The sequence below is a fragment of the Diachasma alloeum genome, unplaced genomic scaffold, assembly GCF_001412515.2.
Source record: "Diachasma alloeum isolate Michigan unplaced genomic scaffold, Dall2.0 Dall_scaffold_00354, whole genome shotgun sequence".
Lineage (NCBI taxonomy): Eukaryota > Metazoa > Arthropoda > Insecta > Hymenoptera > Braconidae > Diachasma > Diachasma alloeum.
Window position 1 is genome coordinate 626,345 of NW_021680493.1, and position 16,041 is coordinate 642,385.

At 36.0% G+C, this 16,041-nt stretch overlaps 1 protein-coding gene across 1 annotated transcript in view; it reads right to left on the reverse strand.

Annotated features, from left to right (window-relative positions):
* Nucleotides 1-12,930, reverse strand: part of LOC107041029 — a 19,687-nt gene extending 6,757 nt beyond the window's left edge. Inside the window, exons 1-3 of the mRNA XM_015261386.1 lie at nt 12,867-12,930; nt 768-898; nt 42-141 (exon numbers count right to left, since the gene is read on the reverse strand). Of these exons, the coding sequence (XP_015116872.1) occupies nt 42-141; nt 768-844 (177 nt within the window). The 5' untranslated portion in view covers nt 845-898; nt 12,867-12,930. The remainder of the gene's footprint in view (nt 1-41; nt 142-767; nt 899-12,866) is intronic.
* Between the last annotated feature and the right edge of the window lie 3,111 nt (nt 12,931-16,041).

The following is a 16,041-nucleotide window of genomic DNA, read 5'->3' on the forward strand; positions in this document are numbered from 1 at the left end:
GGGGGGGGGGGGGGGGGGGCGGGGGAGGTCACTGGACATACCTTCTCCTCCCGCGGTGCCCAGAGCCAGGATAGCCGCTGTCGCCACTCTTCGCATACACTCCAAATGTTCCGCGCTCCCCAGGGCCAACCGATGCAGTATCTAGTCGTGAAAAATATTGGGATCGATTTAATTGCATGTGCTAATAATTTTTTTGGCCGGGTCAGGGCGTGGCTGAGAAATTTGCATAATATTTCAACTTGTTTTTTAATTTTTTTATCATTTTTCATCGCTTGTGCGTGAAGAGAAATTTTACGCACGCTCGACGTGTGGGAAACTCCGCTTTCCACACGTCGTCATGAAAAATAGGGTTCGACACTTGCGGAAAAAGTGTGAATTGTGTACATTATATTATATGTTATTGAATATTTTTCAGATTAAAATTACAAGATTACACTATTTATTAATTACATATCCCATGGGATATGTTACGCTTCGCGTGCCTAAAAAGTTACTTTGATGAAAAAGTGGTATTTCACTGGTGGGTGATGTGACTTCGGTGAGTGTTACCCTGCCAAGGGTCACTGAATACTTTTCCCATGAATGTCGAACCCTATTGTTGATTATAATGTGTGAAACACTCCGCGTACGCAAAATTTCACTTTACGCACAAGTTGTAAAATCTATTTTTCTTAACTGACGATTTAGTCAACTGAAGCTCGTGCAACCGGGTCCGTGTGAAGCATTCAATTCGTAATCATCATAAAAACGGATTGAAATCCACTCACCTCCTGTACAAAACCAGAGTAACAACAATGACAATTCCCAGGACAATTCCCAGTGTGGTTACAATCCAGCCGCCCATTGTTCACGTAAGAATAATCTCAAATCCACACAGTATTCGAATTATCGTTCCGTTCTGAAACGCACAAGAATTGTTCAACAAGATTAGCCTTCCAGTATCGAGAGAATATGAATTTTAATCCAAAAGAAGCTTCAAGACTTTTTTAACCCCTGCTTTGCGATAATAAACATGTTTGATTGGTTCTCTCCTCCCGAGGGAGAACAGCCTCTAACTGGCTTGGGCTCATCAGCTTTAAGGCGGACTTGGCAACTCCACTGTCACGCGCCACACGGAAAATGTTGGTTAAGAGGTCTTTGTATGCGAGCTTTGTCTTATCGTTCAATAACTACTTATGTCTAGATTCATCTCCTATTTACGGGAGGATGTGCTTTGGGGACAAAGATTTATTATCCAGTGGCAGGGTCATTCTCGGTTTTGATTCATTTCCCAAGGTGTTTCTGATTGTTGTAATTCTCTCATTGCTTTTTCATTCTGGGTCGTAAGGGTCATACGGATCAGGAATTTTAATAATCTGATCGGCGTTTGTCAGAAGATATCAGTTTTGAGCAAATTTCAATTTTTTTCTCATGAACTTTTTGAAGGCTCATGATTTTTGTTCTGATACCCTTAATTTGTTTAAAAAATGTGTTTCACCTTTTAAATGAACATAATTGTGTTTCCTGTAATAACCCTTAGGGTCACCAAGGTCACGAAGTCACCAATTCATAAGGACCTTAAGGGTCAGAAGTCTCAATGAATGCGGAATCAACCAGTGTTTCTCAACAAATCCCTCTTTTGTAAAAAAATTGATTTTTGACTTTATAAACTTCCAGATTCTTATGGCCCTCATATTCCGATGCGCTCCCATCAAAGCCCCGGTAATTGCCATAATCCTCTCGAAACTCTGAACAAAATATTCGACGCACTACTACTGCCAATTTATTCCACCGTAAACTTTTCATTATGAATTTCCACTCGAGAATTCATGAAATGCAGATTATATTTTCAACTTCGATAACTATTTTGTTATTCTGAAAACAAAATTCCGCTTGATGTTTTATTGATAAACAGTAATAAATTAAATTCCAAAAAAATTTACACTTTTCCGAACTTTAGATTGCCCACAAGAGTCATCAAAACTTTAACCACACCATGTTTTGTCATCGCCGGATGAATATTTTTTCTGAAAACACCTGTAAAATTCTCCTCACACATCGATGAGTGGAAAAATACATGGGCAAATACAGAAATGTTACAGACGCATAAGTACTGATAACTAAGCCCCTGGAGTGGTGAGCGGAGTATTTGGGTTAGCTACTTGTGGAAGAGTGTAGAATAGACGGAAACTGGGTCACATCCAGCCTATCCTGCCTCTGCCACTCGCGTGAAGGCGCATTCACGTCAAGTTCGGTCAAGGTAAACATCTTTTTTTTTCCCTAAAACAGGGGAAAAATGTAACAGATACATGGATGCACAAAGCGGAAATTGTATTATGCAAATTCTTTCTGTTTCTGTATCACTGCAGACTCGTGTCAGGCAGATTCCCGTCGGATTCTCTTCTTCGGAACAAACTTTTTCATTGTGACAGGAAAAATTGATAAGCTTTGGGAAGCATCGAACCGAGTGCTTTACAATGGAAAAACTAGTGTCTGAAATGAAGACACTTTTGTCGTCTTTTTTAAGCCGTTTGTTGCATGTAAATATTGGTTTTATTGGTTTTTAAATAGCCAATCATTTGTTCTCTGATGATTTTGATTACGTTGAGAATAGCGGTCTGTGATCAAAAATACTGATGAAAGGTTATTTTTCCTTAGAATGATATTTAAGGTTTTACGCCCTTCTGATGTTGCAATGATAGTAGGTTTGAATTCATTTGACATCTCCCACACTCATCACCCTTAAGTGTCTTAAATTAAGAAGTCTTGGGGACACTAGTTTTCACAGTAATTATAATAGTCATAGTAATAGTCATAGTAATTTGGAAATCTTCCTCCAGCAAATTTTCTAATTTTTTTCTTCAGATTTTTAAAATGTTTTCTAACGGTTCAATATTGAAATCAAAATTCAGTCCTGCAAAGTTTAAATCACAAAATAATTGTAAAATGTCAAACTTGGGGTGAAATGAAAGCTCTGATGTTCGGCTACAAAAGTAGAAAAGCATTTCACTGGAGATAAAAGTAGTTAAAATATTTGGATATCCTCAAGCACAATGTTTTATTGACCTTAATTCGTATTCCCGATGTATCACTAATTTAAGAAAATGTGGGATTGATCGTAAATATCAATCACTTTGGTATCGCGTTAGCATGAATAATTCAAGGACAGACTTTCTCAGACTCCGCTCTGAGATATACTCATCTTTGAATCATTTTATTTCGTCTGACGCGGTGATCCCCCGCAAATCAGCGCAGCCCTGGATATTTCACGCACGGAATATCCCTGAGGGAATATGCCGAGGAAAGGGCGGAATTTTTTTTCTTTTTTGCTCCTGCGAGGGGAAAATATGTTGCGAGAGCTTTCATTAATGCTTAAGCTCGTATTTGGCCTCTATTGTTCGCATAAAATAGCGAGAAATATTGTCGGAACGGATTAGAGAGAGCGTGCACCCAGAGAAATTCGAATTTATATGTCATTTGCTTTTAATAATTTTTTAAATTTCATTTTATCGAGTTATGAAATTTTCGGGGTTTAATAAACTTTTTTTGAATTAATATTAAAATCAAATAAAGAGTTTAGCAGTTGAAAATCAAATCTTGGTTCACTGGTCCATTTTTTTGGCTGAAATTCCAGGTAGACTTCTTGGGAAATAACTTCAGATTATAGTTTCGCTGAGAATTCAAGGAATTTTCTCATTGAAAATTCAAAATTTTATTTTAAAAAATCAATGAAAACTTCAACTTTAGCATAATTATTCCTCAATTATTCACAGGAATTAGGAAAATTCAGTTAAATATATTCTTGCACTTAAACACAAAATAACACAAAAAATCCGAAACTTAAATTTAAACGATTAAAAAGCTGTCAGAAGCAAAAATCCACAAATTTTTTCTTTTTTAGGAGTTTTTGTGGAATTCACACTGCAAACTGAAAAAATTAAAGTGATGTGACAAAAAAAAATTGCAAAAAGGAACACGTTGAGAAATTTAATAACTGACTCGTCCATTTTTCCAGTGTCTCGTTCCTTAATTCGATTAAATACTCTTTTTTATACCTCATACCACTTCCGTCATGCCTCGCTCCGCCCCGGCGTCGAAACAAGATGGATCTGAAATACCGTCTGTTCCAGTACAGGCACCCCTGTGTCCCACCATTTCCATCCACCCTAATTCGATTGACTGAACTTCATTTCAGCCGGGACATAAAAATCATCAAAGGTAAAAGAGGTCTGGTGAAATTCGCGCAGCCCGTTCAATTAGTCAATTGCATGCGATTGGACACTGGTTTTTCCTCCACTGAAATTTTTTTTCCCAGCGAAGTTGATTGAAATTGAGTGCAAAAAGTTGTGGATTGTAATTTTTTTTAATGAGAACTTGTGCGGATTTTTTGCCGTTGGCCATTGATATCTTCATTCAGGAATTGGATTTCAAACCAATGAAATTTCGGATTAATTCGTCGTGATATTTTGAGTGTTTATTGTCTGAAGCTTGGAATCGAGAGATAATTCAATCCGACGTTGCATTGAATTTCTCGTTGTTGATTCGACATTCAACAATTATCGGGAAATATGATGACACAATTTTCCAAAGAGAAGTTTTTCAGGGATTTTTTGTTAAATTCAATGTTCTATATACACTGAACAAAATACTTTTATAAAGAGAATTTTATTTGGACCAATTATTATTTCATTGCTTACGGGGGGAGGATCACACTAATTTTTTCGAATACCACAAATTTTTGATAAAAAATTCCGACGATTTAAAAAATTTTGTTTTCCAATTTTTTAAATTCAATTTAATGAAATTAAATAAACAATGCATTGTACATGACAGAAGGAAATAATGCGCAAAATAATCATTCGAAAATATATTGCTAATTTATTAGCAAAAATAACTATACTATGTGGAATACAAGATCAATTTCCCACATGTTACTTTCCCACTTTTGACTAGAGAGAAATCAAATACTCTCATTTTTGCGACAAATAAAAGGGACTTTAATTCTAGAGAAGTTTGATGTCTCCCAATTAAATGTACCTCAAGAAGAGATAACTGGTATTCACTATGAAATGATGTTTATTTGAAAATTAAAAACCAATTGACAGTTGGTTCAAATAAGATTCTCTTGATAAAACTAATTTTTCTGTCAGTGCAAGAAATAATTCCTGCGACAGTCGGTCATTTTCTCTCTAGTCGAACCCCCACGATCGGAATATCCCCCGAAAAAGAGAGAAATGGGGTTAACGCACTCTGAGAAAAGCCAGTGATATCCGAAGAGACCCGGAGGCATTGCGGATTCGGTTATATGGAGCACGCGAGCGGATACGCAGACCGATAGCAGTGCATAGCGTTCGTGGCAACTCGCTGGATTCTGGGTAGTTGCCAGATAGCGCATTGCGTCCTGGAGAAGCCAATCTCTATGGCTTTCACCAGAGATTATGCAGAACATGCGCTACTGATGCGTAATTCCACTTAATTGAATCATTGAATCCATCACTCATTCTCTTTGAATCCAGGAAAAATTTTGGCTATTGACCAGTTTTCGATGAATATCTCGGAATTTAAGGGAGATAGCGAAATTGTTGTTATAACCTTTTCTGTAGAGCCGATTGAGAGCTACAACAAATGTTATTACGAAAATTTCGATATCTCCCTTAGATTCGGAAATATTCCTCAAAAACTCAACTGGGAGATGAGTCGACTTAAACCATTCTACCACTTCGCTGCTGAAATCGTAAAAAACCGAGAGGGTTTACGAAACAACAAAAAAAATTATCAATACTCAACCTGAATTCACGGAGATATAAATTTTTTCACGCCCAGTGGATTATTAACGGAATTACGGATGCGGAATAATTCCATCGACAGTAATGAGGTGTTGTTCATGGAATCATTGACATTGTGAGGATTTTAGGCGGAAAATGGCGAGACATTGTGGTGAATCTAATCGAGATGAGATAGACCTTTATATTTCTGAACAGTTCTGGTCTTTTCAGTATTTTTCGTTAATTTCTTTGTTTAAATGAATTAATGAGGTTAAGTAATTAATAACTGCATGAAATTTCTAATTTATGGAAATTAAAACCCATTTTAGGGACAAATTTTCACAGTTTCTTATTTTAAACAGTCAACAAATGAGAAATTTAAAGGTTTTTTTTAAATTTTTTAAATTTTCTTATTCTTAAAAATCGGCCAAATTGAAAAGTTTTCCTTTCAATTTACTATTATCCTGGAAAATTATTTGATGAAAATTATTTCAATAACATTTCAGATTTATTCTCTTCCGTTCCTATAAAAATTGCCGGAAAACGATTCCCCATTGCGGATTACGCGAATTGTTCCGTAATTTTTACTGAATATTTTTCTCCGTGCACGGAGAGAAATATTCAATAAAAATTACGTATCTTTTCCGTAATTCCGGAGCGAAATGTGGTTGTAGGAAATTTTACGGAACTGTTACGGAATTTTTCCGGAGCGTTCCGTAATTTTTATCTGAATCTCCTGTGAGAAATTACAATACCGTCATTTAAATTTTCTGAGTCAATTCCGTAATCGGTGAGTGAATTGTGAGTTCCGTCATTTTTTACTGAACATTTCTCTCCGTGTGTGTTCCGAAATAATCGTGAAAAACATCTCGCGCAGTCTCTCATTCACATATTATATATCTTCCCCGTACATACCGTACCCCTTGTTAAGGGACTTTAATATATGTCTGCGGATCTCGTGGAATGTCCGGATGTCGCATTCTCGAGTTCGCGCTCACCCTTCTACTCCGCATTGGGAGGTGAGACCGCGGAAAGCGGGGGCGCAGAGTGAAACCGAGGATGAGATAAGAGAAGCCGCGGTGAAAAGGTTCAGCGAGAAAAAAGGGATAAGTGGGGGGAGCGAGAGAACGACGCGTGTGTTTTTAGAGTCTCTCTGAAATTACTATCCCCTTCTTCATCACGTTTTTATGCTTCATGTAATACAGTATACAGGATGCCACATCTCTTATCTATCCTCAACATCCTTCTCTCCGCAATTTGTTTTATGAAATTCAGGTGATAAATCGTGATTCGCGCTGTGATAACGTCCAAGGTTTATCATACGTGAGTAAATTTGGATATTTTTCATCAGAATTTCAGGTTGAGGTGAGCAAAATTGCAATCGGAAGGATGACTGTTGATGGAAATTCACTATTTGGCGAAAAAATTAACGGAAATTGTGAATTTCAGTCCAATTATTTGATGAAATTGAGGGGAATGAGAAAAATTGGAGGCAATATAGCAATGGCATCAAACTAATTGAAAATTCAATGTAATTTTGTAGTGAATATTCATGTTTTTATTGAACATTCCAAGGAGATTGGGGAATTCTCGTCTTACTGCTGCACAACAATTTGAAAATCGCAGTTCATCAATTTATTTTTAGCCATTCTTCATATTTGTCGGATTATTTTGCCCACTCGGATTTTGGCCGATCACAGTGCAGTGGACAACATCAGAAAGTGAATGAGGAAAGATTTCAACAAATTATGTTAACAGAATAACCCGATTTTCGTAGATTGTCAAATACAAGATTCGATCTGAAATAAGACGAAAAAATAAAGAGCTACTGCAAAATGTTCAAAAGCTAAGAGGAAACATCCAAAATAAAACTGTCGGGTAGCCTCAAATATTGCGCTCTAATTGATAGAAATAATCAAAATTCAAGTAAATATGTTCTTGAAGTCTCAATTAAATGAATGTTCAACGTAATTTGGTATTGAATATTCATGTTTTAATTCCAAACTCAAGTAAATTGTAAAATTCTCATTCTTCCTCCCTCAAATCAAATTCAACATCTCTCCCCTGAAAATTACAACTAGACTCTCCATGAAATTAATTATTTTCTGCAACAATGTATTCCCGAAAGTCTCAGAAATACAGATTTTGGTCTGTTTTTCATTCTCAATTCTCAAAAAATGAGAATAAAATTAAAAACTTTGACTGAATATCCACACATGACGCACCATCACGTGCACCACTGAGCGTACCTAGCCCAGAGCTTTTAAGGACCCCCGGACGTGACCCTTTTACCCGCAACACCGGAGAGGACAACTGCAGTGTCAATTCAACAGCAGCACGAAATAGCCCCATTAAATCCCAGAATAAAAAAAAAAATTTCCATTGATGCAAGAACCCCAGCAACCCACTTGTAACAATTTTCTCCCCCGCGTGCGTCACAGCTGATAGCAACACTTTGTCGAGTAGTTGCACCTGGAAATCCTGAGCAACCGGAGTTTTAATCTATGCGAAACTCTTTTTTTCTCCCTCGAGGGGAACAAAAGGAGTGGATGCTTCAAAATGGAGAAGTCTTTTGTGCAAAGTTTTCCAACATGATACGACTCTGCGAGAGGAGACAGTGGAGTAAGTTAACTGGCTGGAGGAAAGTCTTCTAGTGGAGTCTGACGATGATCAGTGCCGCGAGACAGAGTAACAGACAGACAAGTCTCCTCCGATGTTCTTCTGATAAGTTTCATGACAGATTTCGATGCAACGAAGGTTGCGGGAACTCAACGATTGATGGAGTAGGTCAGAACTACCCTGCCGTCTCGAGTAGACGGTAATTGAGGGGCTTGGAGATGAGAAAAATGAAAGACGGATAAATCCGACAGTTTAATATTGTGAGAATACATTTTTTTCACTTTTCTCCGGGGCAACATTACCTGCGCGGCTATCCTCCACGCAATATCCGATGTCTGTTTTCCTTTATCTCGTTCAATGCCGTTTGAACTCAAATAAGGAAAAATATGGGTTGTTTGGGGTGAGCGAAGCGGATGCATTCCGCGTGGTCGAGTATTTATTTCGCCTCGAAGATGGTTGTTTCAGGGATGTGTTTTTAACCCGGAAAAATCAATTTTAGAAAGTAATTTTCAGCGATAGTAGAAAAAAATTGAAAACAAGAGAGATTTACAAAATATGAACAACATGTTAGTAGTAAATTTACAGTTTCAGATCAACAAGTTTTAAATACATCATTATTCGTAAAAAATCAGATTATTAATATTATATTATTTGAAAAATTGAATCAACATATTTTAAACCTTCGTTAATGTACGGGTCAAATTCATGTAATATTACAGAAATTTAATATTGATGGGGATCCCTGGCTACCATGAGTCAAAATTTCAGACTTTCATCGACAAATTTCTCCGTATTTGTTGAATTTTGTAAAAATTGATCACCAAAAACCCAAGTTGCCACACATATATACAGACATGACCCTGAAAACATCATTTTTTCACGTTTCATAACATTCTCGACCATTTGTCATCAAAATTAGAAAATCGAAAAATTGCTCAAATACAAGGCTTCCACTCGGAACCAAAAACGTTAAAAAATGGAAAATTTTTGAATGAATGAATGAATCTTTGCTGGCATAAATCAGCCATTAGAATTTCACAACCTTTCAAGGGGCATAGCGGGTTCAAATATCATGGCATTCGTGGAAATCGTCAGCTGTATGTGCAATTGTGAAACCTGTTTCACAATTGCTGATGCCTCAGCTTTCAAATTAATTGAATCCCCTGGTACATGGGTGAGGGGGCGGAGCTGTTGGAATAACGAGACAGATAGTTATATATACTCAACATAAGAGACCGGGTAAAGACGATCAGAGACAGGGTATACGCTAGTGAATGGTTCAACAGGGTAAACGCTAATGGAGCACCAGAAGCCACCCACTCTCGGAGGCAAATCAGATTATGCTTCCAAGTGTCTGGAGATACGAATGCTTGTTTTATTTCCTTTGAGCGAGTTTTTGATGTCATAAAGTGTCTCTCAGAATTTTCAAGACAGTTTTAGCCTCAGGTGAAAACGATTTTCCGCGTAAATCGGATCAAGACATATTTTCGTCTGTTATTGAAACGAAAATAATTTATATGATGCTTTCTCATGAAGAATTCAATACTTCTAGAATTAATTGGAAGGGTGAATATCATTCTGTGAAACTTTCTGCTTCATAAAAATTTCAGATCAATTTATGTTAATTAATGAAATTTGTTTGATTTCAACAAAGTTCATTTAATTCAAATAAACAATTTTTCTGGGCGCACGCTTTCATTCCGATAAACAAATTTAAAAAAATGATTAATAATAATAATAATTGATCAAAAATGATGCATTTGAGATAAACTGCCGTTTTATTGATGAAAAAGTAATTCATCCGTTGGAATTCCTCGCGAAAATTCAACTCATAATCACTATAAAATGATAAATATCACTTTGCCAAACTTCTTAATCCATTAAAATCAAAGTTATCGTTCGTATTCATCCTCTCGCAACATGAAATTCAATATCTTATTGAATTACAACTTCAGAACGAATGATTGTAGATACTCGCTGAGTGATACAACTTGCAAGTACACGTTTGAATTCAACTCATGGATAATTCCCGAGGAGTGAATCTGTGAGGACAAAGTTATCTCAGTTGTATGAAACGCCTCAATAACAGATAAACTTCTGGAGTTACTGTGACTGCACGGGAGTTAATGCCAGTTGACGACCAATGGGAACTTGTTAAACTCCACCAATTGACCTAAAAAATTTTACGCGAGTGATTTTCTACGCGGAGAGCAAAGTTGGATAAAAATTAACTAGAAAGTCGTGGCAAATTTTACTGTATGAAAGGTAATCGTGCAGCAAAATGTTATTGAATGAAAAATTATCTGTTTGTGGAGGATATTTTACGATTCTGGAAACAAAAATTGTCCTGTAGAGCAAAATTTCCCACACCTGTCGGGGATTTTTGCTTTCGAATAGAAGCTCTTTAATCGTTTGTATTTAAGTTTTTGATTTTTTGTGTTACATCGACCCAGTATGATTCAAACAAGTGGCCCATTGCGGAGGTCTAAATTAAGAATAGCTTTTTTGCTAAAAATTAGCAATTTGCTTCCGAATGGATTAATCGAATTAAAATAAAAAAGCGCACATTAGGTTTTTTGTCATTAATTTCAGAATTATAGGAATCCTTCCTGCAGTCTAACCTCAGGAAAATTGAATTTTTTTTCAAAGACAATTTGAGATTTGACAAAAAAAAATTCAATTCCAACTTATTTACGAGTATCCACAATGATTTAATATCGCGATTTAACGCGAAATGTGAAGTTCGCGATTTCCCGCGAAGTCCTTATTGACTTACCACTTCGCTACTGAATTAAAAAATAAAATTTTTGATTCATCAAATTTCGGACGCGGATAAACTCTACATCTCTATTAATCCACTTTTCATTCATACATTCATTCACTAAAATGTTCATAATTAAAGGACGGTAAATTCGTCAGTAAACGAAGGATAATGTAAACACCCCGACAATGGAATTTTCATGAATTTGATTAAATTCCAGTGCATTCACCGAATGCGCCACCTCCACCCACCGAAAATTCTCGTGTTAATTTCCATTTTTTTCCAAAAATTCTTACCATCAATCAGTGGAAAAAGGGAGTAATTACTTTTCTCATTAAAACTCTGCATTTTCATTACATAAATTTGTGAAACTGTTCAGTGAAATAATAGGCATTACCCCCGTCTACCGAGGGCCACTTATTATTTCCATTATGTATTTCGTTTAATTATATTTGAACTTTGCCAACACCTGAGGCAGGGTATCAGCGACATTAACGGGAAATAATGACTTTCAGTTTGAATTCCAAAGTTTTGTTATTTACACATGTGTTTCGGTATTCACAATATTTTAATAATTGGGATAATATTGAAAAATGTTAAACAAAATCGTGAATATTCAGCGTCATTAAAATTACATTTTGCATAGAATTATTATTTTTGAGTTCGAAGATGTGAAGAATTGAATCTTTTTTTCAAATATAGGTATTGTTGAGTCCTATTAATCGTCATTAATTAACATTTAATTCATCGACTAGTTTTTTAAATTTTCGAATTTTTTCGAAAATCGATTGCCCCAAAATAACTAAAAAAAATGTTTGAATCTGAATTGATTGAATGATGGCTTAAAAAATTTGTTTGGATATCCCTTTAACCGAGTGCGAAGTTGAAGGCGATAGCAGTAATCGTTATTTTCATTTATTCGCGAATTTTCAAAAATTTTGTATTTTTTGAAAATCAGAATTCCGGGGATATCTTTGAATCAATTTAATAAAATGAAATAAACAATGGATAATACATGATAGAAGGAAATGATGTGCAAAATAAGCATTCAGAAGCATATTGTTAATTTATTAGCCAAAATAACTACACTATATGCAATATAAGAGCAATTTCCCACTTCTTTCAAACATTCGTTGTTTATAAATTATTATAGAACATGCTCGTAATTCTCAAAAATTACAATTTTTAAATTATTTCATCAATTTTCCTCCATAAGTAAACTTCCCATTTTCTTCAGATGTTCAAAATGTTTTCTGATAGTGCAATATCGAGATTCAAATTCAGACCCGCAAAGTTTGAGTAATAAAATCATTGTAAAATGTCCAGAAACTTAGGGTCAAATGGGGTTCAAATGAAAGCTCTGATGTTCGATTACAGAACTAGAAAATTATTTCACTGGTGAAAAAATAGCCAAAGTACTTGGATATCTTTAAAGCTTGCAAAGATACCTTGAAAAGAAAAACAAAATGCGAAAATGTCACCCTGTCGTTCCCGAGTTATCGAAGATTGAAGACGAACTCTAAAATCAAATAATCTTTAATCACAAAAAATTCACATTAAGAAGCGATCTTAGTAAACGACTCCGCGTATTATCATCAATCAATTAACATGGACTCATCACAGCCTGTGCGAGACACCCCCGACTGTCCCATGAAATACACCGAGTGCATCCCCTCGAAAATTCAATTTCAAATACGTCAAGTCGATGAAGTGCGGAGTATAATAAAAGACACTTGACTTACATAGAATGTCTGATCGTTAGCTGACCCTCTCTACTGGGTCGCGTAGTCACTCCGCCTGGATTGTCTCGCGTGGTAACGTGAGTCCTCAAACAATTTCCCTAATTCTTTCCAGCGATGGCAAACGATGTCCGTACTTTCATGCATTTACCGATGTGCAACTAGACACGAGAAAATATGCAGCACAACTGCAATGAAAGTCACAAGAGTGAATAATTTTACTCGAATATTTTGTATGTACAGGGAAACTGTGACAAATTTATTCCACCCTCTCTCGCCGCACGGGAAAGGCTGACTGAGCTGTGCCTGAGCATTGCAACGGGTCAGCTACCACCACTGCCTACTACTGTTGGACAAGTGGCGCCAACTGCTGCTGAACCAACGTAGGTCTCTCAATGTGTTCGTATTTGGGGGTGGCGAACGGGGGAGAGTCAATGAAATGGTTTCAATCGTTAAACTTTTTCGATTCGATAGAAAATGTTTCTATCGATTTATAGATTGATTCTTGAAACATTGGAATAATTGACGATATGACATTGATTTTGGGTCAAACATCGATTGAACAAACGACGCGGGTGTTGATTTTAATTCTCAATAATGTCCCGACCAATTGCCGAAAAAACCCGAATTTTAACAGTTTTATCCGGATAAATTAATAACTGTTGAGACAATTTTCATTTGAATTCAGTCAGCTTTCACTTATATCACAATCCAGTTTCCGCACAAATACAACACATTTTAAAATGTAAAAATCAGAGTTGAGAGTACAGTAGATTATATTTTTTCCTGTCAACAGTTGGGATTCTTCAGGGATATTGCTGATGATCACGACAAAAATTCAATTTTTGTGAAAGATATTAAATTTCCTTCTATCAAGTTGGTTAATTTCCCTCAAATACTCCATCAAATATTCTTCCGTGGTACATATTGTTTTTCGTCAGAGTTAATTCTTCCTCTCCGTGCGGTGTTTTCAGTCGTTCCCTAATAATCCTAAAATCCACCTCTCATCCTTCTTTTCCATGGAACACCCGAATAGTACCACAAAACCACCTGTGGCCATCAACTATTATGTTCCCTGGGAGATTTAAACTCAAATGTGGGCAGCACTATCTTGTTGACCTCATCCATTGTTTTCATTCTCCCACATTGTTCATCGATGAATTTTCTCAGGTTCATCCACGCCCACGTGCTTCCACGAATCGTTATTTCATGGGATTCTCATCATATACCGTATCAATACTCATCAATCTAATGGATTTATTTCATTTCGTTATTGAACTCGCTGATGATTCAATTTGATAATTCCTAAAGCCAACGATCAAACGGTCGTTTCATGATGAAAATTATTCTCTTGATGACAAAATTCTGCAAATTATTGCCTGCAGAATATCATGGAATGAATGCAGAGCGGAATTAGCCAGTAGTTCCTCTCATTTCGACATACGTGTGGGCGTCAAAAGCAACTGATCGATTCTCGTGGCTTCGGTAATGGATCCTTCAAAAATTCATAATGGAGGATTTATGGATATCCAACTACTTTGGTAATTTTTTTCTCCAGTGAAATGCTTTTCTACTTTTATAGTCGAACATCTGAGCTTCCATTTGGGCCACATTTGACCCTAAAATTCCCATTTTACAATGAACATTTTACAATGATTTTATCATTCAAACTTTGCAGGCCTGAATTTGAATCTCAATGTTCAACCGTTTTGAAAAACTTTTTCAAAATTGCAATTTTTGAAAATTACGAGCATTTCTATAAATGATTTGTAAGTAATCAATTTTCCACCATAACAATCATTTTTTCAGAATAGTAACAAATTTCTTCATATTCAAAATTTTACCGGAAATCGATTTTATGCGTAAAAAGAAGGTTTCCGAAAGTTGAAACAATTTCAATTATTTATTTATAAACATCGAATGTTTGAAAAAATAATAATTCTGTGCAAAATTCTGTTTTGATGACGCTGAATATTCGTGATTTTTCTCCAATTTTCCTCACGCAATTTAATTGACAAATTTGAAGATTGAAAAAACTGTCAGATACTTGGATAAACTTAACTGAGATTTCATTAGCATCGAGAATTACTCTTGATGACGAAGGTATGTGTTTCAACATCAATTCGCCTTCTGTTCTATTTTCGATACTCGACGATTTTTTTTATGAATATGTTTACCACAGAGAAAGTTCACTCTTACGTGAAGAAGCTATTCACTTCATTTAAATATTTACTCGTTAATCGATTCGATTGTGCACTGTGGCGTAATTGGATCAGATGAGTGAGCTGGGGTTGACAGCTATTGAGAAGGGGTACCTCTACTTTATCAGCGTTACGTAATGCTCGAAAAATACCGGCTGAGGATGACTGGAGGGTTGAGCTGGGAGATAAATACTTGATAAGACAAATATACTGTTTTATCGGGCTTTATTCGGTGGAGTTGGTTTGAACATTTGAATTTGTGAAAAGTGGGTATTGTTGGTAGAGAGAAGGGGAACAATGATTGTCTTCATGTTTATGCAGTTTACACTGAGAGAAAAACAAACACGTTATCAAACAGGTCTTGTTTGGGCCAACAAAATCGCTAGTTTAAAATTGCCAAAAGAGAATTTGTTTGGTTCGAATTTGAAAGACTCAAACATGAATAATTGTTCTGCTTTCGACAGCAACGAAATATTTGGCTCAAGAGGCGGATAATTCGCACCAGACGGTGCCCTTTCAGGATGAAAATATCTCATATAGGGGAAAATTGATCAATATTTTATCCCTGAGTTACAAGATTGCTATCATATCATTATTATTGTTTCATTTAAGGGTTCATTTCTTGTCTGTGATTATTAGATAGCCGAAACGAAAAACTACTATCCCTTGTTTCGCATAAAACAAAGATTTTTCGGGAGCAAAATACGTATGGGAGTATCGAATAACGAAGGAGTAGTACTAGAAATGACATTTCTTGCGTCTACAGAGAATGCAATTTATTTTTAACTACTAAATGTATTTTTGCAACAAAAATTTTTCATTCCGGCGCACTCTCTGCGTGTTTTGCATAAAAAAATCCTTTCTTGATAATTTTCAAAAGACTATTTTCTTGGCACAAGTAAGACTTGTTTGAGAACTTTGTCGTTTTTCTCTCAGTGTATGGGTGCTGAAGGTCAGATCATTCGTATTGAGGGTTA